Source organism: Pelmatolapia mariae, linkage group LG17 (genome assembly GCF_036321145.2).
Source record: "Pelmatolapia mariae isolate MD_Pm_ZW linkage group LG17, Pm_UMD_F_2, whole genome shotgun sequence".
NCBI classification, from domain to species: Eukaryota; Metazoa; Chordata; class Actinopteri; order Cichliformes; family Cichlidae; genus Pelmatolapia; species Pelmatolapia mariae.
In genome coordinates, this window is record NC_086242.1 from 19,055,723 (window position 1) to 19,080,868 (window position 25,146).

At 43.7% G+C, this 25,146-nt stretch overlaps 1 protein-coding gene across 15 annotated transcripts in view; it reads left to right on the forward strand.

Moving 5' to 3' along the window:
- celf2 (cugbp, Elav-like family member 2) overlaps positions 1–25,146 on the forward strand; it is a 237,880-nt gene that overhangs the window by 44,965 nt on the left and 167,769 nt on the right. For 5 of the 15 annotated variants that reach the window (XM_063460429.1, XM_063460430.2, XM_063460423.1 and 2 more), the window contains exon 1: positions 17,044–17,289. In XM_063460429.1, coding sequence (XP_063316499.1) covers positions 17,171–17,289 — 119 coding nt within the window. In that variant the 5' untranslated portion in view covers positions 17,044–17,170. Of the gene's footprint in view, positions 1–2,276; positions 2,313–17,041; positions 17,290–25,146 lie in introns of those variants that run through there. The other 10 variants (XM_063460415.1, XM_063460416.1, XM_063460417.1 and 7 more) reach the window with 5 other exon arrangements.

The window sequence follows — 25,146 nt, forward strand, 5'->3', positions numbered from 1 at the left end:
GTGTGTGTGTGTGTGTGTGTGTGTGTGTGTGTGTGTGTGTGTGTGTGTGTGTGTGTGTGTAGCAGGATAACAGATGAGCGTTTTGTGGTTCTGTGGAGATGAAACGGACAAGAGTGCGTCTTTGAAATGCAAAGAGTAGTGATAGCGGTGATTGGCCACTGTGTTGAGGAGGAGTTTTTTCCCCAGCATTTCATCATAACACACTTGCTCTCACCTCCCACCTCCACACACACACACACACACACACACACACACACACACACACACAAAGTTTATTAATGATAGCATTGTTAATTCATTATTATTTTATTTACCTCTGTGACATAAAACCCGGACTAATTCGGTGCGTCTGAGCTCTGGAGGGTTGCTTGTGTCTGCTTGTGCGTGTCTGTATTGCACTGAGTGTAATGCTGGCTCGCTCACACACACACACACACACACATGCATACAGTGTCTAGTGGTGGGGCCTGGGGACCAATTTATTTACATGCAGTGGAAGAGGAACAGAGAATTGGAGGAAGGGATAAAACAAAAAGGGAAGGAGAGAAAAAGAGGAAGCAGCAGGGAATTATGGAGAAAACCCAGTGGAACGAGCAAGTTTCTCTGCTGTTCCCAAGGACAGACTAGACCAATTTACTATTTAGATGGCTCAGTGGGGGTGTGCTTCGTTGTGGATTTTGTTTGCCAGTATCTTAAGTGGTTTCCAGAAACGCTGCCTTCATTGGTGACGGACTGTTTTAGCTCCAGGGTTAAAAAGTAGCTTAAAGCTGCAGTCGCATGTATTTGCTTTGAAAACAGGTAGAACTTAACAGGAAATCACCTACAAATGATGCAACCGCAGCCTGGGAACATTTACGGAAAACCCAAGTGAGATGATAACCTTTGCTGGATGCCGCTGTGTGCTGCAAGAGATGCAGTAACTGTTTGAGCACACAGAAACGTCTCTCACAGTAAATCTTAATGTTTGTTGGATAATTTTATTTTGAAGTTATAGGGAGGGGGTTACTCTATAGTGGGAAATTGTTTCATGACTGGAAACGGGTTGGAGCTGTAAAGCATACTGGAGATGTGCACTGATATGATGTTTATATGTAGCTCTATTAAGATTCTATCCTGCATCAATGTATACATTTTTCTACTGTTAATGTGCTTCTAGTTCTCTGCAGTTAAGTCAAAACTGCTTGTGTTTCCCTCTCTCAAGCAATCACTGGAGGGAAATTCTTTGTAGCGTGTCCTGGGTCTGCTCAGGTGTTTCCCTAAACGTCGAGTCACCTGCTGTGGAGAAGATCATCAGGCATTCCAGTCATAACTCCAAACCTCCACAGTAGTAGTTTTCAATTTCCCTGCCTTCTGTAGTCCCCCGCTCTTTACCTGACTGTTTTTGTCTGATTTGTTTCTTCTTTTATTTGAGCGTGCTTTTGTGTGTTTCATTTCCCCGTTCTTGTTCCGTTTTTCTGTCTTCATCAGTGTAAGTTAACTCACCTGTCGGGTTCACCTGTTACACTGTGTAGCACCCTTTGTTGAACTCTAAATCTTTATTAAACTTCCTTGTTTCTCTGCCCACCCGCCAGTCTCCGGGTCCTCTTGTGAACGTTTGCTAACGAACCATGCCCAGAAAGCCCAGAACAAAGTTCATTTTTTCACGCTTGTACCTGGAGTCGTATTCTTTTGGCGACAGCACACAGTTCGTGGCCATAGGTGATGAAGGGAATTTAGCTCAGTCAGAAAATCAAAAGCCTCACCTTCAAGCTTTGCAACTCCTGCTCTACTCTCCGAATTTGAGGGCAATCAGTTCTTTTTTCCCCCCGGTTGAGAACCGTAGCCTCAGAATTTAAGGTGCTAATTCTCCTACCATCCGCTTTATGCTTGACTGCAGTGGGCCTCTGTGATAGTTGGAGGTCACCGCTTGATGAAGCCACCAGGACCTCATCGGCAAATAGCAGAGATACGAACTCCAGAAATCTGCCGGTTGTGCCTAGAAATTCTGGGCAGCCCTGGAGTCCAGCGAGCAGCTGCCGAGAAAAATACTGACTGAAGGGTGCCCTGAATTAAACGCTCAGTGCCTGCTGTTAAATATCTTGGTAGAAATTTCTTATCATGCTGGCAACTTAAAATGAGAGAAAAAAGGCTTTTAGTTTGAGGGAATAGACGCTTACATTTGTCAGCATCTCTGTTTGGACACAAATTATATTCGATTTGTCTTTTTACAAATCATTAGGTAAATAATTTTTATTCTCTTTACAGCTGTTCAACAATCTTTTCTCTTTGTCTTGCAGGCAGGACGCCAGTGACCTCTCTGGACCGATACAAAGGTACTGTAATACATCTTTTCATCATCTCCTCTCCTTTTCCTTTTCCCCCTCACTCCTTCGCCTTCCTTTGGCCTCATCTGCAATGAAGCATGCCATCTCCAGGCTTAAGGCCAAGCACTGGCTGCATCAACACTGGAGTGGTGTTGTGAAAAGGGGGGAAGGGGGGGACCGCAGAAGGACAGAAGGTAGATGAGATGAGGTCGTGGGTTGAGAGAGAGAGACAGAGAAGTAAAGGAAAAGAGAGAAAGGGGAAATTAAAAGGCAGAGATGTGACGTGCCTCAGATCTATGGCCAAAGAGGGTCATTAAACTAAACCCTTCGGCGACAGAACGACAGATCAAGAGAGGGGAGAGGGAGGGCAGAAGAAGGTTTAAATAAGGGCCAATCTTAAAATAGCATTACCTATTTCTCATCTGAGGCCTAGTTAACAGGAAAAGAATGAATATCTTGCCCCGAAAACCATCAGCGCCCTCCCATTTCTTACAAGATGGAGGGAGGTCGGAGGGTGGGGGTGGACGAGCCGGTGCAAGTTTTTATCCGTTTGAATCATTTTAAGCTCATAAAGATTTCTAATGCACCTGTAATGCTTTATGATCGGAGTTATAATCAGAGATAATGCTTACTGTTGCAGTAAATATTACATTTATGAACTACAGGTGTTAATGACTGGTTGTCCAACAAAGACCCTAATAATAGCACATCTCATAAACATTTATAGGATCCATAATGCGTCAGCAGGTGCTGCTGTAAGTGCGGTCACCGCTGCATTGAAGGGTACTCCAGAATCACAATCCACTGCATTCATGAACCGAGAAGGCAAAAATACATTGTAGCAGGCAAACAATAAAGAAGGATAAATGTTGTGTAGAGATGAAAATGTGATTTCTCTCTTTTTCTTTAAAAAAAAAGGCAGTTATTTCTCTTTATAATAAAGCAGAAAACAACAAAGATAGAAGGTGATGAAATGTTCGCTGTGATGGATTACCTATCCTTAGTGAGTTTTAAGTCTCTGTGAGCTGATTTTTTTTACTCCATAGTGAAATGAACTGAATCTAATGGCTCCCTGGAAAGTCAGAAATCCATTTAAAAACTCGCAGTATATTTGGAAAATACTCAGCAGTAATATAAAGAATATGCGATTTTAATGGACTGAATCGTGTCAGACCACTGATGTGGTCCTTTAAGTAACCCAGTGGCTCTATAATTTTAATATTACTCTTATTTTTTATATATATATAAATATATAAATGTTTTTTGTAAACCAGGCTAACCTCTAAATAAATGTTTTGTACTTTTGGAAGTGCGACAAGAAAATGGATAGCATGTTGTTACACGATGATGAGTTCTACATCTGCTGATTTTTCAATACTACAGTCTCTAAATAGTATCAGTCTAAAGCTGCTCCTGACAGGCAAACACGGCAGGTGAATCAGCTGAGATCAAAAAAACAAGATCCGGCTCGGAATGCGACACTGGCAGAAAAGAGGCAAAATGCGGGAGGAAGAGCGAGCGACGGCGGCTGTGGCTGTGAATAATTAGGCAAAATAGTTTGCTTTTGTTTTTCTCTCTGATTGGAGAAAATAAGCGAGGCTGTGACTGTCGCATGTCGCATGCGCTCTCACACACACACACGCACCAGTGTGTATTGTCTTAGGCACTAATCCGCCACACAGCTGCGTCATTCCGGAACGTGTGTTTACTTCCTCTGTGCCTTTACCACCACCACCACCATCACTGCCGCCGACCCCCCACAATCCCCTGCAAACACACACAAACACACACACACGCACAATCACACAAAAGAGAACTGGGCGTATAATTTGATCCTGTGTGCTCTCCTCCTCTAATGAAGCTCTCTGGCGGTTTGACTGACACCCGGCTCGTTATTTAAGTGCCTGTTTTGGGCCAGGAGGAAGAAGAAGAGGAGCTGGGGCAAGGATGGAAGACGGAGAGGAGGCGGAGGAGGAGTGAGAGGGGTTGGGGAGAAACAGATAGGAAAAGTGGCAACAAGGGAGCTGAAAGAGAGGATAGGATTGGAATTGGGAGGATAGGGATAGATAAAGGGACTACAGGAAATGAAAACAGGCTGGAAGGATGAAGCAGGGACAGAGAAAAAGAGGATCATGGGAGTCGTAGGGAGTAAATGAGAGAGAGGTGTGGAGAAGAGTTTAAAAAAAGAGGAGAACTGCAATCAAGACAAGACAGTTTGGGAGGAGGAAGAGCTGATGCCGGAAACGGGGGTGATAAAGGGTGTGGAGGGATTGTGTGCATGAGTGTGTATAATTGCAGGTCTTTGTCCTGATAATGTTCTTTGAAGGCACACAGCTGATAATTAGCAGGCATGGCTCCACGGATGCCTTTCAGCATCGGTCATTATGAGCCGCAAACCCACTATTGGCTCTGACATGACCTCCTGAGATGGCGAGGAACACTGCGCACACACACACACACACACACACACACAAACATACACACCCATACACACACACGTGTGTGCCAGCAGCGAGCTCACACACGTCAAAAAAACGCACCAATTGTGGTAAACAAGTGCTGATTAGTGTATGAATAGCATAAGCTCACGAGTGGAACAGATACAACAGCTCTCCGAAGGCCTCAAGTTCCTCTTTGGCATGAGGGCTGCAGGTGCGCGTGACACGCACAAATGCACTCACACTTCCTGTTTACAGAGCCAGACCCACACAGACAGCAGAGACTGTAATTACAGGGATTCACACAATGTGGCGTCCCGGTACGCTGCGTCCGTTATTGCCTCCCCGGTTGCCACATGACAACAGCGGTCTCCCCCCACCACTCGCTACGGAGACTGCCTGATGCGCCGCTCCTGGCCCCGCCTCCCCAAGTATTCCCACATCTGAATATTTATGAGACAGGAACTGGCAGTCAGAAGACACGGGCTGGAGTATCCGCTCTCCTCTGCAGTGACAGTTGTCGGTGTTAAAGGCTCCTTCCTGAGCTTTAATTTGTCCCCCAGTGAGAAAACGTCCAGCAGGAGCTGCAGCGTGATTCCTGAAAGCACTCCCGGTCATTTCATTTTTTTTAACCCCACTTTTTGTGCCAGAACTTTTGCATTTCGTCAATAAGGGCAATGACTCCCATTTTTAATAACACAACAAACACAGGCCTCTCTCTCTTGTCGAGTAGCAGCGTGGCGTGTTGGAAAGGACAGGATCCGGGTTTATCTCGCCTCTGTTATTTCTATCATCTTTCAAAAACTTCTTTTCTTCTTGGCGTGATCAGAATGTGCGACCAAATATCAGTGCTGGGTCCTTCTGCTACCCCTTTTTGTGGCTTTCAGCTTAGCTTAGGTGCCATCATGTGACCAAAGAGTGGATGCTAATCAGGTGGTTACAAGTGGCCAAAGGAGAAAAAAAGAGTGAAACTGTTGCAGCAGGAAAACCAGGATTTTAATTCTCATTGGGTTTTTAATTGTCGGAGGCTATGCCGGTGTCACACTCACTGTTCATCCATTTTTCATCCAAACACATGAATTATGAAGAATTGCTAATGACGGGGAGGGAAGGAGAGAGAGAGGAGAGGGGGGTCTGTGTGCAGAGAGCTGGACGGACTCTTAGATATCTTTTCTTCCTTCGCTTCTCCACAATCTGTCTCTCTGCTCTCTCAAGAGAGTTTTTTTCTTTTTTGAGTGACACAGGGGTTCAATTTCTGGATAAAACACACACACACACACACACACACACACACACACACACACACACACACACACACAGACAGCCTGGGTGGCAGGTGAACATACAGTGGTCCAGGAGGGACTGACTTCTGTATGTGTGATTTAGACCATTGACCTGGAACACACAGAGCACTGAGAGAATAAAACTCACACACACACACACACACGTCATTACTTCGTTTTTTCTATTAAATATTTTAAGTATCATTGTAACTGTTTCTATATTTTAACATATAATTACAAGTTTTTGTTCTTCCATTTTGTTGTTTTTGTTTAATCAAGCATCGAATAGTGTATAGTGTTGAACACAGGCATATAACACAGTCATTTTTTACTGATTTGCTATTCCTAAATGATTTTCAGATGCCTTTACTTATTTACTTTTTTAACACGTGGTATTTTTGTTTTAATATTGTATTTTTGGTACATTTGTTTCGTTTCATGGGAACTACATTTTCATCTTTTTATTATCATTATTTTATAATTTACTAGTTTATCCCCTGAAAAAGTTGGATCATATTGAATAGTTGATCGGAAAATGTATTTTTCGGTGTTATTGCTGCTTAATCAATCCAGAACACGACTAGGTATTAAAGCAGATTCGTCTGAACACACTCACACACACACAAACATGCAGTCAGAGCGTTGTGCCCCGGGGTTTTCTGGGATACTGGAGTGGAGTTCCTTCTTCCAGCTGACGCTTCCTCGCTGAGATGGGGAGAAGCTGAACTCGTGGGCGGGTCTTCTTTGCATTGCAGTGATTTCCTAAAACAATAAGAATATACGGCTGTTATGATTGTACATCCATTTCAATCGAGTCCTGATTGCAAGTGCGCTCTTTTATTAGCAACTTCTACCCAGTGCAAACAATGCTGTTGCCATAATTAATCATTATCACATTAATTTTGTTTTGAATGATTACTGTAGCACGTTATAAAGAAACTGTTTTTGTTGTTGTTGGTGGTGTTGATCTTTCTGAAATTAGTTCTTCAAGCGCAGTAATGATACAGTTACAAGATTGCGATCTGGGGGAAAAATATCTTTAGATTTGCTTTTACTTTCCTTTTCCATTTTCATTCGCTTGTTTGCACGTTCCCACATTTGTCTTTTTCTGTGCTAAGGCACATATGCATGCCTTTCAGTGTGTGTGTGTGTGTGTGTGTGTGTGTGTGTGTGTGTGTGTGTGTGTGTGTGTGATGTTGGGGGAACTCAGTGTGACTTTTTTTTTTCCTCTTTTTTGAGAGGCTCCAGATGGCTGAGAGACAGGTGAGCCAATTAGCGAGTCTCACTACACAGCAACATCATCACACCAGCGGAGCACGACAGCGAAACACACAAGCACACACACACACACACACACACACACACACACACACACAAACACAAAAAACATACCAGTATTCCACATGACTCTGCCGTACGGTTAGCTCTGCCACCGTAACGTCCCGATGTGCGTCTTAGTCCGTCAATACGCCGTCACGAGCTCGTCAGTGTCACCGCGCAGATGAAATTGATTCTGGAATATGTAACGATTCTGGGAAATGATGACAAATGATCCTCTAATGTTAGCTTATTATCACGGCCTCCCGCAACATACAGCGCTGCGCGACTTATACTGTGGCCCATTATGCATGTTTTATACGACCCAGAAAACAGGCATAATGGGCAGATTTGAATTGATTTGCTTGTGTATTCATTTATTTTCAAGGAGCCAAAAATATTTCAGCAAGCCTCGCTGATGTTCATTATAATTCTAATGAAGTCGAAATCTTCACAAAGGAGGAGAGAGCGGCAGGAAGACAGCAAGTCTAAACAAAACAACAACCTTTATCTGTCTTCCTCTCTTTATCCCTCTTTTTTTTCCCCTCTCATGTCGTCTCTTTTGCTCTGTTTCAGCGCTGAGTAGCTGAATATTAGGCGTAGAAATTGCAGACTTTGCCGGTAATTAGCCGTCAGCCGCTGTGGAAAACACACCTGACCCTTTGCACTCCTTCCAGCTTCTAGATGCAAACAATACCCCCACACACACATATGCATCCATATGATGCAACGCATGCACTTGCATGGTGCTTATTATTTAAAAAGGCTGCTGTGTTTGTCTATTTCTCTTTTTGTTAAGGGATAATTGAACACCCATGACGGCTGCTTTCCCGCCTAATGGAAGGGGACAAATTAATCTCTCTGTGCTAATGTCTGCAAATGGAACAGGACCACTCCTGCCACCTCCATGCTCAGCTAACCTGCTTGGCGTTAGTGCATACGAGGATAATGTAAACCTCCGTCGGCTCTGATGATGGATATAACGCAGCTAGTGTCATTTTGAAACTGTGGGATTCTCTAGGCCTTCTGGGAAAAAAATTTGAATCACAAAAGAATTTGTATAGTGTTTTTAACTGAAACGATCAATGTTCTGTGGTACAGTTTTCAGGTCATTCCTACCTGATATGTATGCCTCCAAGTGAGTATTTCTAAAGGACTGGTATTAAGTAGATACTTTAAATCATCCTGTGAGATCAGAAGTTGGATTGGTGCATTCTTATATGTACTGAAAGTCATTAACTGCATTAGAGTCTTAAGAAGGATTTCTCACAGTCGCTTTAGAGCAAGGCTCGATTTAGACAGAGGACTGCAGACTGTGCTGCTGTAGGTGCTAACAGCGCCACAGGAGGGGTAAAGTGGGAGACGGGGAACTGTTAACAACTGCAGTAAAAGGCAGTGGCATCAAGACTGCATTCTTTTGGATTCCTTGTCAGTCACCAGGCAAGATGTGTAAATAATGCAGGCACTGCGCAGCCACACACCTCGAATATGTAAGTGCTGTGTCTTTTCATCTTCAGTGTTTTGTGTGATCTTTGTGAAACACGGTGAAAACCTGTTTAAACCATAAACAATCCTGTTCATATGCTGAGGGTGGAGACTTAGCGCGTATATGAAGACGTCCCAGTGTTATACTTTAAACATCATCAAGAATGTGAGGTTCTGTTTAAGGCTGATTTTTTTTTTATTCTCATGGTGTAGGTGTGAATACAAGGCTCCGTTCATAGCAGCAATCTGTACTGTAAGTAAAAGACCTAAAAATATTAGATGGAGAACTTTAGTTTTTAATCCTCAGTCGTAAAAGGCAGAGGGGGTATTGTCAACCAACGGGGCAGCGTGGACACAGTAACTCAAGAACGAGGCGACTTAGGATTTTCACACTTATACCATAGGTGCAGCTCCTAAAAAATGTCAGGCAAGTTCCAATATATTCCAGTAGGTTGTAAGAATTTGTAGCCAACACAATAACTCGAGAAGAAAATCACGTAGGATTTTCAACTTTATATCACAGGTACAAATTTGGAGACTGGGGGTAGTGCCACCAGTGTTTCCCGCTCCACTCATGTAAGAAAAAGAGTAATTTCAAAGTGTTGCTTGCTAAGAACTAACATAATTAACTGTAAATCAACTGAGGATAGATTTAGTTCACGCAGTGCAGTTCAGTCTTGTAATTGTAGCTCCATTTCAGAACACTCAACCCAAGACACAGTAAGGTGAAGACACGATAATATTAGCGAGAATGCCAAGTATCAGATGCTCTGATATGAACAGCTCTTGGCGGAGGTAGGAAAAAAGAAAGTCCCTTCCAGAAGAAACAGAAACTGGAACAGGCGGCTATCTACCACAACCAGTGAGGAGAAGAGAGAGTAAAAGAGTAAACTGAGACTATGATTAACGAATAACTGGACAAAACACAAACTCTGGTAGCAGACACACGTAGGGAAACCATAACTACAAGTTTTATCAAAGGCTTTTAATTTCAGCTTCTGCAGACTTTTTCATGCAGACCAATTACTGCATGATTGCTTCACACTCAAAGCAAGTTACAAAATTGTGTAATAACAGCTACTGTGTGTGTCTGTGTGGCATCCACAGCTGTCGGTGTGCACATCTGCGAGGGAGAATAATCCCGGTCTTATGATTTCATTTGGGCTTGCCCTTTTTTCTTTAGAAAAGACCAGAGAGTGGCCCAAAAAGTGCCTTGCCTTAGTGTTGGAAAATTTCTTTGAAGCGTTAGCACGGTCGACTTTGTGGCACACGAATGCCTTCTCATTTTCAGCCCCCAAATCTGTAAAACGCGAGGTAAGCTCTTCTACCTTTGTTCCCCTTAAGTTAATTAACCGTGTTTATTCTGCTTAGTTTCACTGCACGTTTTTCTCCCAGCCATTCGCGCCCTCCTGCAGTGCCACCAAGGGGGCCCACCCCACAGTTTTAGAAGCACTGACTTAAAGTAATTTGCAAACGGTTGTCAAAGATTCCAAAAATAAGCTCCACGATGCCGTGGCATCAGTCGCGCTGCCATCTCTGTTCACATTTGAACATGTTTGGTAGAGGAATGTGGAGGTGGGAGGTCGGGTGACTGTCACCCTATTTTCCCATCTTAATAGCCCGTGATCCTGCAGCCATTTTGCCTTCTAAGCCTTTTCCTGTGGATGACCTCCAGGGGAGATTGTGTTGCTGCTGCTGGAGTACAGAGGAGTTGATTACGCTGGCAGTGCCGGGGCTTTGTTCTAAGCATATGCCCGTCCTTGGCTTTGCAGCGCGCGAGAAAAGAGATAGATGAAGAAGAAGAAGAAGAAGACGAAGAGGAGTCTTATCTCTCCCGCGGGGTCTCGCATCCTTTCATTCCAGATTGTCTTGGTGACCTTCTTGCCCCACCCGGTTCATCCCGACCCTCCACTGCGTCGCTTGTTTACTGTCCCATAATGACATTGTCAATGGCAACAATACATCCGCTTATCGCGAGGTGTCTGCCGTCACAATGGATGAATGGCAGCGTAATGGAAAGGCGAATTTGTCCCGTTGTCATCTCCAAGTCTTTGGAGGCTCTCTCCTACTTGGCCGTGTGTGCCGGCGTAAGATAAGATTAATTCTTCATATCGCAGGGCTGATTGCAGAATCTTGTATCTAATGCAATTTTTATTTCCTCACCCCTCCTCCTTTCCTATTTCCCTTTTCTTTCGAACTGCAGAGTCAAGCATTTTTTTTCCTCCTCTTTTTCTTTGGGGAAAAAAAATCTAAATAATTTATCTGTGTTTTGGTGCATTTTCCCCCCTCCTGTACTGTTGAGTGGAGAGAAATGGGATGGAGACAGACAGGAGGAAAGGCACATGAGAGTGTTTTTTTTTTCCTTTTCTTTTTTTTTTCTTTTTTTTTTTTGAATGGGAGGAACGTGAGCAGCATGCCGAGGAGGGTAAGAAAAGGGAGCGAAGGATGGCGGGAAGGAGGCAGAGGGGTTGAGCGAGCGAACCTCACTCAGCTCTCGGCTGGAGAGGGGCCTAAGAGGAGCCTGCAGACTTTGGTAATCCCTCTTTTATTAATGTGAAGCCAAGCTCAGCAGAATGCAGGCTCACAGACATACCAGAGCTGCTCACAACTGACTGTCTTTGGGCCTCGCTGTCTGTCTCTCGCATGCAGATCTGCTTCGCTGTCATGACGGGCCAAGTCCGACCCCTCCCATTTGCCGGGCTAGTAAACAGCTAAACGGTTAAAACAGCGTCGCGTCTTGCCCGGGTCCAGACCCGGCCCCGTGCACTTCTGCCCTGCGAGTGGAGCTCTCGAGTCTTTTGATCCTCGCTCAGGTTCCCGGGCTTGGGTTTTTGGCACCGAAATGCATCCTCGCCGCTGCACCGTGCCCTGCACGTTACCATGACAACCCCCCTTACATCACTCAGTACCCCCCATGTAGCCAATGGGCATTGACCTTTTGCTGTCAGAGCGTGTTAGGGAGTGAGAGACACAAAGTGAGAGAGAGAGAGAGAGAGAGAGATGGGAGAGAGCGAGTGGAGGCAGGCGCGCGGCAGAAACAACAAACACAAATAGGTCATTAAATCGTAAACACAATTTAAAAGAGACAGAGGCTGCTCGGTTCAACTGGGCCTCAAGTTACTGCGATGTCAGTGCCACAGTGTCCGTTTGCTTTGAATGACAAAAACAAGATGCTTGTCTTCATAAGGCATAATGTCATGATGTTGTAAAAAGAACAAAAAAGCCATGTTTTTAATGCAAGGCTAAATTTGAGATATCGTGAGACGGGAGGGGGGTTCCCTGTAACACTTAGCTTCTGATGGTCCTGTACACTGCCATATGTTCTATGCTCTCCAGCAGTAGCCCTTTAACTCAGACTCATATGCAGAGAGCAGGCTTCCAGCAGCAAGCACAGAGAGAGACTGATGCGGGCCTTCAGAGAGATCCTCGTTAGGGTAAATAAATGTAAGGAAGTGTGTAGAAAATGCCAATTAAAAGGCAACTAGATTAGAATTCAAATGAATGCTGTTTTTAACCTCTCAACCTCTACAAGGTCGCTGCTTGGGGATAGCGTAAAGAGTTTAGATCATTAAGGTTTGTGTTATATGTTGTTTAGCATGTGGCTAAAGGCAACTGAGCCCTCCTGAGTGCTTCTCTAGCAGCCTGCAGGATGCTGAGAGGTTAAAGAGCTGCTGAAGTTTGTTTTTTCCTTAATATGATGGATTTTTTATACATTTAACTGGTTTTGATGTCTTATTCAGCAGATTCGCTTGCATTTGGCCACCAGCTTAGAATGTTCTCAGCCTATTTATCACTCCTATAGATTTGGCTGGTAGCCACCCTCGTGTACCTGCTTGTAGTCCAAAAAAGTGCATCATCAGCCATTCTTATCACAGCGTTCTGTTGGAGTTCTGTGTGCATGTAAAATCTACAGTAGAGTTTTTTTATACTCCAGCCACTTTCACACATGCACGACAGCCTGAACTTTACCTGACAGAAATGCATCTGAGGACAAACACGTTGAATCAGACATTGAACACCTGCCAACACTCCCGTTTTTCCCATATTTTAAGACCCTCCTGTTCTGCCGTTTGTCCCTGAATTTGCAAAACTCTCACACTTTATCGTGAGAAGTTGTAACGCACTCTTGTTTTATAGATGATCTGGCAATGTTCTCTCCATTCACTGCAATTTCAACTACAACCTGGCAACTCACAGAATGATTCAAAGGGTGTGTGCGCAGCTTATCGCTCCTAAAGCAGGCTAGTTAGATGCTCACTTTTCTGTTGTTGTTGCCTCAGAACAACTGTTCAGACGCAGTGAAGAACCAGACGTTATAATAAACCAAAATAAATGCAGGCAACTTGAGTGATATTTCTGTTTTTTCGGATGTCGATGATGGTGAGTTTTTGACTTCTGTCAAAGAGATACTTTCCGATTAAGAGCTTTCCAAATCAATTACTCGTAACCGAAATGTTGTGAAAACACGACGCCTCTTTCCAAATTATTCAATTGGATGAGTTACAATAATTTTCATCAAAACAAGTTATAATCTGCACAGCCGTCACTGTGCACAACCGTTGGGACCGACTACAAAGTGCAAGACTGAAAAAAAACAAGAAACACTGCAAAAATATTCAACTGACACACTGAAATCATTTCACCCCTCACTGCTCTCGCTGGTGTGTTGGTTATGCTAGGAACTTAGTTTTGCGCTTTTTTTTATTTATTATTTTATTATTATTATTGTTTTCTGGTGAGGGCAGCATGGTGGTGCAGTGGTTAGCACTTTAGCCTTACAGCAAGAAGGTCCTGGGCTCAAGTCCACAATGTGCCTGGGGCCTTTCTGTGTGGAGTTAGCATGTTGTCCCGTGTCTGGGTACTCAGGTACCCTGAAATGGATAAGCACAAGAGGATGGATGAATGAGTGGATGTTTTTCATCAGTACATCTGATGCAGGTTATCCACTGGTCTATGCTACAGAAAAAGGGAAACTTTAGACTATTTCCCAGCCTGCTTCTTCAGACATTCTCCAGAGTTCATTTGTGAAAATACTTTTGGTAACCTATAAATGTGATCTTTACAACATGTGAATGACCTTATGACAGGTAGTCCTGTTCAAGCACAAGATGGAAATTGTCCAAGTCTTTCAATACTAAAATACTTTGCCTATTACTTGTGATTAACTAGTAGGCACAACCACGCCGAGGTGATAATTGGCTATTAAACTAGTGGAAGAAACCGCCTACTGGTATAATGGCTGTTGGACTGTTACCAACTGGTAACACTGGCCATTTGAAAGTGGTGTTTTGGGTTAGCACTTCTTGATTCAGCACGTCTGATTAGACCACTGGCAGGTCATGGAGACCAGACAGCAGCAAGAGTAGAAGAAGGAAACTCACATTCTTGGATTGCAGAGTCAACAGTTTGATGTCAGCAGTCAGAAATCACAGACGCTTGTGTCTACTAACCTAAACCATGTGAAGAATGAGGCAAAAGTGCAAAATGGACTGTCATCATGTCACCTGACACACTGGACATGATATGAAAGACTAATAGTCAAGGTACATAAGATGCTGTGCATGTTAACTGTGAAAGAGAAGGGAAAGGATACATTTTGCTAATGCAACCCTAATAATGTAACTGATACGATATGAATTATTATCAGAAAAAAATAAATATTCTAATTCCTTCATTCAGAATGGGACTGTAGCGGTCTATATTTAAATGTAAGCTCATAGCAGAGTTGTTTTTCCCCGCTTTAATGTATAAATGCTTCCTCGCACAGCTTTAGTAACTGAATGCCTGCAGAAGTGTGAGCTATTAGCCATGTAAATAACAAATCATCAGTCATCATTGTCAACATTTATGCATTGTAATTTGAATGCATCATTCCATTCACCGCTGTGTGCTCCTTTTAGGCTTTAGGTTGTTGTGCTCTTTATGCATTCAGCTTTCAGACCAATAAACATAAGCAACATGAGTGGATGCAGCATATGTTGGATTTTGAGGAAAAAAAAATCCATGAGATCATTATATGTGAGAGTGCCAGGTATTTCACGCTCTTTGTCACCACTTTTTTGTTGACGAGCTCGCCATGTGTCAATATTTGTCACCGTCGCGCGCTTGCCATCGCTTTTGGCTGAGACAAAGTGCAATGAGAGGCCGATCCGATCTGAATGGTAAACAACAGAGGCGGAAATGGGTAATTAAGTTAGAAGTTAGCAAAAGTGTCTGCTGCATTTTAATGCCGATGGCCTGTGCACGCCGGGTAATTTAGGATTTCAACTGTTGTTGTTTTTCAGTGAAATGCAGGTGTTTTGTGAAGACAGACGATTTTGCCCTGTATGCCAAACATTCTAATGAAGCTCACGTACAATCCATAATTTTAACTATCCCCCACCTGCCAGCTAGCCACACACACACATCCACACATATGCACGCGCACACACACACACACACACACACACACACACACAGTGCACAAACAAGCATGGGCATGATACCGACACACACATACACACAATATGCACTAATGAAGCTGTTCTCCTTTCCTCTCTTTTTCGTTCCTGGCTCACTGAAACATGCATAAATCATAATAAACAGAGAGATGAATTTTTAATCAGAAGCTCCCTGCCTGTGTCTTCAGCCCCAGCCTCCTATGGGGAGGAGATGCTGTGATGTGCCAGGTATATGGAGCCTGATATGGCAGGGCCTCCTTCGGGAGGGCTGTTCACTGAGACATGCCTGTCTGGGCTGCCTCGTGCTGGGCATGATCTGCTGGACCGAGCCGTCTCTCTGGAGTTGAGGCTGGCCCTTCGAAAACGCAGCCTGTACTTGCAGGAGGCTTTGGACAGTTAGAGTGGGACGTCTGAGGAGAAATATTAAATAAAACTCTGAGCTTGGTTTTAATCAGAGTGCAGTCAGTCATTATTCTGACTGTCCATTAACATACATGAAATAGATCCTAAGAAAGTTAGAATTCATAACTTTGCACTAAATTGTGCAGTAAAAGGTTGAAATATTTGAAAATAAATGTTTTTTTGAGATTTTCCTTTATTTTTAAAGAAAGAGTTGCAGGTCCAACATTTTCAGCCATGTTTTTCCAGAAAGCATCCAATTTCTTTCCCCATGAGAGCCTTTTCTCTCTGGAGACTAAACCGCTTCGCCCCAGACTTTTATTTTTTATTTTTGCTCCACTTTTCTGGAAAGCTTAGGCTGCTTGAGGTGAGAATGATGCTTCTTATTGGCAGACCCAGTTTTTTTCATAAAAGGTTATATATTTTGGTGAAACTCTGACAGAATCAGGCGCCAAAAATTCTTCCACGACCTGGAATTAACACCAGGATTTATGGATATTTGCTCAGACGCCCGAGTATTGCCAGGATGGTACGGCCAAATCAGTAATGTTCTGAGCTGTAAACTAGTTCCTGCAAATAACAGTTCAATAAAAATACAATATCAAGGACGGATCACACATGCTCGACTCTCTTTTAAATAGTGGGAGTTGGAAGTGGTCAGGAGGCTGTGAGCTACACCAGAGGCTGTGGAAATTGCATATATTTGTGATATGCTAATCTTGTTGCATTGAGGTTATTTATATTCCGTCTTAATAAACTGTGAAAATTCAGTGCACAATTGACTTCATGCTGTACTTGGCCTCCTTCCATCGGCGCAACACAACTTTACTGTGATGTATACGATTTATTTACCTCATAAAAACTTCATAAAAGGGTGGTAAAGCTGAGTTAAGGTTGGTTTATTTTCCACTCTGTCTGCAGCTCTATATCTGGAGTCTGAGCCCGGGTTGAGCTGTGCCAGAAACACAGAGATGATGTGCAGTAAATGCGAATAGTGGGCATTGTCGACGTGGCTCGGTGCCGGACTGGGCCGTGCCCAGTGGTCATGCAGGCAGTCCAGAGCTGGACTGGGGCTAGGTTGTTCCAGAGCTGTAGTATTAGACTCAAATAGGCCCACAACATAACAACATGAGCTGAGCTGTCACAGGGGATTACTTCAGCTAGGCAAGCCAGCGGGGTCTCCACTGCTCTGCTGCTCTACCAGGGAGAGAGAGAGAGAGAGTTAGAGAGTGGGGGGTACGGGGAGGGGGAGATAGGGAAGAAGAGGAGGGTGGAGAGTGGGGTGGGGGTGAGGGGGGACGCTTGTTTCTCTGTGAGAGAAGAGGGAACAACGGCAGAGAGGCTGAGAGGAACAAGGCAGAAGAGAGAGAAGCAAAGAGAGGCCGCTTGTTGCAAACGTCTAGCAGTGGGGGGAAAAGGGAAGAGAGGAACAGAGGACAAAAGAGGAGGAGGAAAGAAAAGAGTTGCCAGCTTGTATCCTGATAAAGTGCATTAGTTTGCTTGTAATGTTGGAGCACTCGTCCGAGCTGGGCTTTGTGGGGAGAGTGTGTGATGATGCCACTTGCCGCCCCCCTCCTGCAGCCGCCGGTGCGGGATCTATGAGAGCTGACGAGCTGCTGCTGAGGTACACACTCGCACGCACACGCATCTGTGCTCACGCATACAACAACGCACATGCGAGCACTTCTTTTCTGACCCAGATGCTGCCTCCATGCGTTCCAGCTAGGGCGTGCCTCTGCTGCATGGTTACTTTGGCATCAGCGAGGTTCATGAGCATCTTTGTGTGTGTCTGTGTGTGTGTGTGTGTGTGTGTGTGTGTGGAGGGGGAACCTAAACAAAGTCCAGATGCTGGCTTATTCCTGTGTTTTCTGGAGATTTGACGTCTAGCAGGTTTCACTGCAACACCTCCTACCCGGACCTTCAGCCTAACAGTGTTGTTAGCTGGCAGGATATTTCTCACTGCTTCCCTGCAACTGTTTGCCCAGTCAAGCGTAACATCCAATGCTTGTACTTCTGCTTTTTTTGTTGTTGTTCTCTATCTTCCGCTCCATTCACCCCTCCTCCTGCTGTGTTAGCAGCATTGTGTGGACTACAAGCAGTTAAAGCTGAAGGATTAGCAAATAAATGGTCGCTAACAGTATTTTTTTTTAATTATTATTTTTTTGCCTCTACTGCTTTTAAATTAAACATCTGGCTGGTCAGTGTCATTCACCTTTGACTTCACTCACAGTTCGGTTGTTTTTATTTATATACAATGTTTTTCATGCAGTCGCTGTGTTTGCCTTTCAGCTAATTTACATTTTCGTATTATTCCACCCACATGTACATGAATATGTATGATTTATAGTCTTACTCGCTTCCTTGGTGTCAAGAGTTGTAGCATTTAATGATGTCAATGCTGATTCTTAAGCTTGTAATAGAATTCTGATGTCTTAAAGTAAGAAAAAAACACCACATTTTTCTGTTGGACCTACACAATAACACACACACACAAACACTATTATCTGATGAAACTATAAAGATGTCCGTTATTTCACCTAAGACTTTTAATGCTCCCTGATTGTTTAAGATTTGAGATGAAGCCACCCACTGGCTTGTAGACTTGTGAAGCTTGAAATTAGCTTTTGTGGCCACCACTGTATCATTTTGTTTAATCCAGACGTGTTCGTATTTTGTCTTTCGTCCCTCACCCCCAACCGGTGGCAGGACATGGGCACCACTCCCTGGGCCTGGTTGTGTCAGAGTTTTCTTCCTGTTAAAAGTAAGTTTTTCCTTCCCGCTGTCGCCAAGTGTTTGCTCATAGGTGGTCGTCTGAATGTTGGGATATTCTGTATTGTTGCAGGGTCGTAGCTTTGCAATATAAAACACCTTAAGATTGACTGTTGTGATTAGGCGCTAAATAAAGAAAACTGAATTGAACTGGAAGCCTGCAAAACCCCAACAGACTGTATGGCACTGATCAGTGCTAACTGACATACAAAAAATATACCAAAGTGTCCTTCACTAAAAACTGTAGCGCACATATTTTGGTGTGTATTAGAATGATCAAATATCCAGTGCTTGAATTCATACGAGCTAAACTAAAGCCTTGCAGACAGCAAGCAGCACCCACTTGTCAGTTGAGGTTGCAATGCCTGAAATAATCATTTAAACAGGTGAGTTACAAGTAAATAAATCAAAAACATTTCCCATACAGTTGTTAATTGGTTATAAAAACCAAAATAAAAAGGCTGTAAAGATTTTTATTCTCTTTATAAATTCGGGGCATTTTAACATGGCGGTCTAACTCCATAGTTGAGTTATTTAACAATTTATTATAGACCATAAAAGTCTCATTTGAATCTTATAATTGTTTTTGTTGCCAGTTACTTTTTAATTATAAACTTGTTCATTTTGGAAGATTCTTCTTTTATATAATTATTTTAAGGTTTATAACATAATATATTATATTTAAAACACTGTATTGCAATGTAAAAATATGTACTGTAAGTTTTCATCAGTATTCATCACCAGTGGTGGAAAATGATTTGCGAGACTTTTTTGTGGCATTGGCTGTTTAAAATGAAGAAAAACAGAGTACAGATGGAATGGGGGATCTCGGTAAGAAGACCAAACGCACCCACTCAACCACTCACCATTTGACTGTGTCCAACTAACAAAGCTTGAATTTGTACTTGCTATTTATTTACTGAAATCTGTGCAATTTCTTTTGCATGTCTTATGGAGGGATGGTGGCTGAGCGGGAGATGGTGGAGAAATGCCTGTTCTTGTTCTGTATGTTGAACTGCTGGGAAAAGTTACGAGAAACTGAAACAGGAGAATAATGAAGTGACAGCAGTGAGGATGGGAAGGAAAGAAGCATCCCTGCTTTCAAAATATGAGCCAAGCAGTGGAGATGCCCAACTTTTCTCTCTCTAGCCTTTCCCCTCCATTCCCGCCTTTCAAAGTGAATCATTTTTATTTTTAAAGTTTCCATTACAGATAAATTTTCCCCTACCAGTCACACTTTGTCTGAACTCCCCTCCTGTTGCATACAAGATTGAAACAAGCTTCTGCTGCGCACCTGATCATGAAAAACAGTCATGCTGAGGTTGACTTGTTTTGCAACGAGTCAACATATTTCATTGATGTTTGCAGGTAGTAATTTATTGCACCATAATTTACTGACTGAATCGGTGAATGCTTCATTGGGTGACAAATGAAACTGCTTTTGAGGCATGCACTTCATTTGCAATTTCCCGATGAAAAATATGACTTTGAGCGCTTTCTGCATCAAGCAGTTTCTCCCAGTGAGAAACATGGGGGATATTTTCCAGTGGTTTAGCACATGTGAGGGTTTATAGGTGGTGCGGTGGGTTGAGATAGCGTGAACATCAAACGACAAAGTCCACTGCAGCAGATTAGTGATGACAGATACCAGTAATTAATTTGGGGCTTTCCTCCAGCAGAGTGGTTATGAAATAAAACAGTAGCTATGTAGTTAAAATTGTTATCGTTGATCCAGTACAGAAGACTCTGTGACATTTTAGACTTTATCCATTTAGTGTCTCAGTCTTAGGACAATACAGAGATAGGAACTAAAAATACAGAAAGCAAAGAGTGTCAAAATTCGTGAATGCCACCTAGCTGCTGACTCCCAGCCTCACTAAAAAACAATGATTCATCTACACAGTAGCGGTTTTAGATACGGGCGACACGGGCGGTTGCCCGGGGCGGCATCGTGGTGGGGGGCGGCATCACGGGCATCGGCAAAAAAAAAAATGCTTGTACTCATGCTGCCCCGACATCATGCCAGCGCATACTGGGGATGGCACAGGCACTGATCGGTTTTCTATCGCCCATTTGCTGGGAGTAAGGGCGCCCTCCGTTTGCGAGGTGCGCCTGCTGCTTGCGGCACAGGGAGGAGAGGGCGGGGCAGCGGGGGATTCTCTGGCTGGCTGGAGCAGCATCTAATAACCAACTCGCAAAATAAAACAAAATAGAAACAAACCAACAAACACGAAAACACCAGACATTATGATACAGACTTATATTTTGCACCGATGTTTTTTCAAAATTCTATACACGAAAAGTGAGCGCGAGAGCCCTCGGTGTGCCTGCGCGCTGCTGAAGTCAAAGTAAACTTTATTGTCATCTCCGCTACATACAGTCCAGTATATAGAGAGACGAGACGACGAGGCTCCAGTTACAGCAGTGCAAGTAAACAAACAATAAATATAAGGGGGAGTGTTCGCCCAGGGCGCCAAACAGGCTAGGACCGCCGCTGCATCTACATGAGAGTAAAAAAAGCTAAAAGAGAAAAAAAGAAGTAACATGGCAGCACTGCAGGTCTCGTAAAACATTGCCAAGGAATCCACCAACTTTCCAAAAGTGTCTCGAAAAGATTTCACAGTAGATATCAAAGGTGAAGCCAGTTTAGTTCATCAGCAGATTTATTAGCTGATTGGAACTCCTGCACTTACAGACCAAAACTTTGTGATTTAATAAATATTTCAACAGTGGGCAAGACTGTGTGGGAGTTCCAGTCATGTGTTCTTAAAAAAGTACATTTCCTGACGTGCTAGTCACTTATTCTGGTGTGCGATTATGTCCAATTATGTCTTTGTCGGTAAAAAGCGATAAAATTGATGATGATTCAGAGCTCACAAAGTTCTGACAGCTACTCTAATTCTTAATAGCCTGCATGTCAATGCTTCCTGGTTCAAAATCCTTAGGAAATAACACTTGGACTTTTTATTCTTTCTCAGTTTTCGTACCAATCCAGTGGGTCAGGTTGGACTCTTGGTGGCGTCATTCTGGCCCACGGGCCATATCTTTGACACTCCTGGTGCACTGAAAACTATGTCGCCCACAGTTGCAGAGTTTGACTCTTACTAGGGAACTAAAGTGAGGTCATTTAGACCTCTACCTCAAATTGCACCAGGACTACCCTCCAGAATTGGAGCCAAATAGTTAATATTTCAATTCAGAGCCAGTGTGCTTTAACACACTATAACCTTACCGACTGTTTTATAAATTGAAGTAAAGAGAACTCATGTCAGAGGAAACTTGCAGAAATAATCAGCACATCTTCCCCTGAGAGTTTGCTTATGTGAGCTAATATTAGTCCTCTTTTGCTCCACCCCTCCTATTCCTTCTTCTTTCTTTCCTCTTGGAGCGCTGGCAGTAAAACCAAGCAGCCCTTCTCATTCACCCCACACAGTGTGCCTATCTAATGGTGTGGAGGATATTACGCTTCTATTAGAGCTATGACCGTTGGTTTAGAGTCACTGCCTCTCACTCCCATTTTCCCAGATGGGTCAGGGCAATGGGCGTTAAAACGGCCTCTGTTCCCTCCTCCCCCTTCCTCCCCTCCAGCCTTCTTGAATCTGCTAAACCAGCCATCGAAGCCTCTGTGAAGGGAGCGCACCTCGTCTCCGCGCTACAACGATTTAATCTGCCGAGCACCTTTTCAATCAAAGAGTGTCAGGCAGGGCCGCTCTCGACACGACTCTAATACAATGCATGGGCACACACGTACAGGAAGTGAGGGCGAGCGAGGGCGACTACTCCTGCGCGCACGTGCATCACATGCCCAGGCGCAGATCAATACTCGCAATCATACAGGTGACAATAGGCGCAGGTTTATCGCCCCTGATTCACACCCTGCTATCATCACCTTCTCAAAATCGCACAATCAAGGAAGGGGAGGGTGAAGGCAGAGGGTGCATATGTGAAAGAGGAAGGAGGGAACAGAGCACGGGAGCTTGCAGGTACATGAAATGTGTGAATATGTGCGTGAAATGAATTGAAATGGGTGTGAAAGTGCATCTATTTGCAGGCGGATGCATATGCACATCCCTTTGTATGCCTGGGTGTGTGTGTGTTTGCGTGCGCATGAGTGAATTTCCGCTGTGTGCATGTGCGGCAGATGCGTTATATTCCTCCTTTCTTTTTTTGGAGTGTGTGCGTGTACATCTGTGTGAGTGTGTATGAGGTGTGTATGTGTGACGGTTGTTATCAGAATGACACCATCCCACTCCCTCTCTCCTGCAGCCCCAGAGGATCAGTGGAGCTGCACCAGTTTCAAATGAAAATAAATGAGAGGCAGTGACCGCTACTGCCTGGGTCCCGCTTTAATGAGGAAAAGGAGCAGAGAGGGAGGGAGGAGAAGGAGAGGACAGAGGTGGTGGAGGAGGGACGAGAGGATGGGGAGAAGGCAAGGGGAGAAATTGGAAAGTGAGGGTGAGATTGGCCCGAGTTGGCAACGACGGGACCGAGAGAGAGAGAGAGAGAGAGACGAATGGAAAAGAGAGGAGGGGGTTGTGATGAATGGAGGGCCTCTGTCTGTCACTGATGCGATGGCCAATTACAGTTGGAGCACGCTCCGATGCACTGCAGGTGGAGCGGACACTGTTTTGAGTGGCCAGAGAATATCCCTCCATCCTCCATTTGCATTGAGAGGAGAAATCACTGCACAGTGTACAACTAAGAGCAGCTTTGGGGGGTTTACTTTGTGATTCAATAGAACATTACACCTTTGTGGGTCTGGGCTGAACTATACAGGGATTTTTTTATTTTTTTTTTACCACGCATCTCCAAGGATTATACGCTCCCTTGAGGTATATTTTTCTTTTACTTCCCAAACTTATTAAACCCTCAAAAGAGTAATGAAGCACTGCTTTTTCAGCTTGGGGCACGTACCAAAGTTGTGCAGAGACATGGTAGTGTGGCCGACACGTTGTCTGGAAGTATAGCCGACACATTTTAATGCACAGAGTACCACTTTGGTGTCTTTTTTAACATGCAGCGTGGTCCAGTGGGGTTCAAAACATCTGAAAGAGACAAAGTAAGGCCGTACGCATGGTGCTCTGCTTGTATTCTCACTGTTGTGGGAAGTTTGCATGGTAACACGTGGTTTATTATTATAAAAGGGAGTATTTTTCACCCAGACAATGACAGAAAAAGAGAAGCCAAAAAAGGAAAGCGAAATTAAAAGTGAAAAGTGAAGTGAAAGTGTAAAAATCCCAGACGTCAGGTAGAGACATGTATACAACCCACCACCTTACAAAGAATTATTCTTCTGAATCTAGTAAAATCGCATTATGAAGCAGTCGAGCGACTGAGTTTCAACTCAGTCTTATTTATATAACACAGCAAGACTTGTCTCAGCTGCTTTATATCATAAGGAACCCACACTATCACACGATACCTTATAAGCAAGGACTTGGGTAACAGTGGGGAGGAAGAACTCCCTTTTAACAGGAAAACAAGGCAAAACCAGGAGGAAAATAAAAGGGGATCAAAATACAAACTAGAATGAAAATAACTTCTTCTTCGCACAAAAATGTCTTTGGTTCACCAAGTCATAATAAAAATACTGATAATAATCAGCACACAACATGATCCTATTGTTTAGGATATTAACTTCATCCGGATCCTCTAACATTGTCCTAAGGGAAAATCAGAATAAAGAGGGTGTTCTCAAAATAGGTTAAACGTTAAAATTCCTATAACTGTGGAAGATTCTAGATAAAAATTAATGGCATGTAATAGTGACATGTAAACACAACAGTAGTCAAAAGAGTGGAGAGAGGAAGGAATGCTTGCTGCATCATGGGAAGTCCCTCAGCAGCCTGAGCCTATAGCAGAAACTACAGGGTCGTTCAGGGTCACCTGATCCTTAGTGATCCTAAAAAATATAGACACACGCTTCCTGTATTCCTACATGACACTAGCATTTCCTAGCAGTATCCTTTATACACTGGTTTTCGCAGGATTTTAAATTAAGTCTAAAGGTTGTGTTACATTGTTCAAAGAGCCGCTTGAAACCACATAAAGCTTTAGGTTAGGGCTGTAACTTAACCAAATTTCAGAGCTTTTTACTGCCATAGAAACTCATGTGTAGCATAACTTGATACAAGCCTTTAAAATATCACAGAATTAACCCAAAAAGAGCGTATTGAGAGTTTGCAGATACGAGGTCTTTCTTCGTCAGCAGCGATGCATTTCTACTTCAGCGCGGCTGAGCGTTGTCCAGGCCTGTCTAGCAGAGACTATTAAAACTAGCAGACAGCAGCACAGTATAGCCGGGAGGCCTCTTCAGGGGCAGAGGACATCAAGTGTGTGTGTGTGTGTGTGTGTGTGTGTGTGTGTGTGTGTGTGTGTGTGTGTGTGTGTGTGTGTGTGTGTGTGTGTGTGTGTGTGCAGAGAGAGAGAGAGATACAGACAGACCCACACATGTCATGTCGAGACCACCGGTGCAGACATTAGTGTGTGAGGGTCAGTGAACAGGTCAGGAGGTATTTGCTCGACAGTGTTGGACTTGATCACGATGTCCTGTAATGTGGAATTTGTGTGTGTAGTCTATGTGTGCATGTGACTCTAGAGGTCAGAAGCACGTGATGTTGTTTTTCCACTTTGAACAAGTTAAAAATTGCACTCATCCTTCTCTGCCAAACTAGAACAGACAGTCATCAAGCGCACTAAACTCTTTACAGTA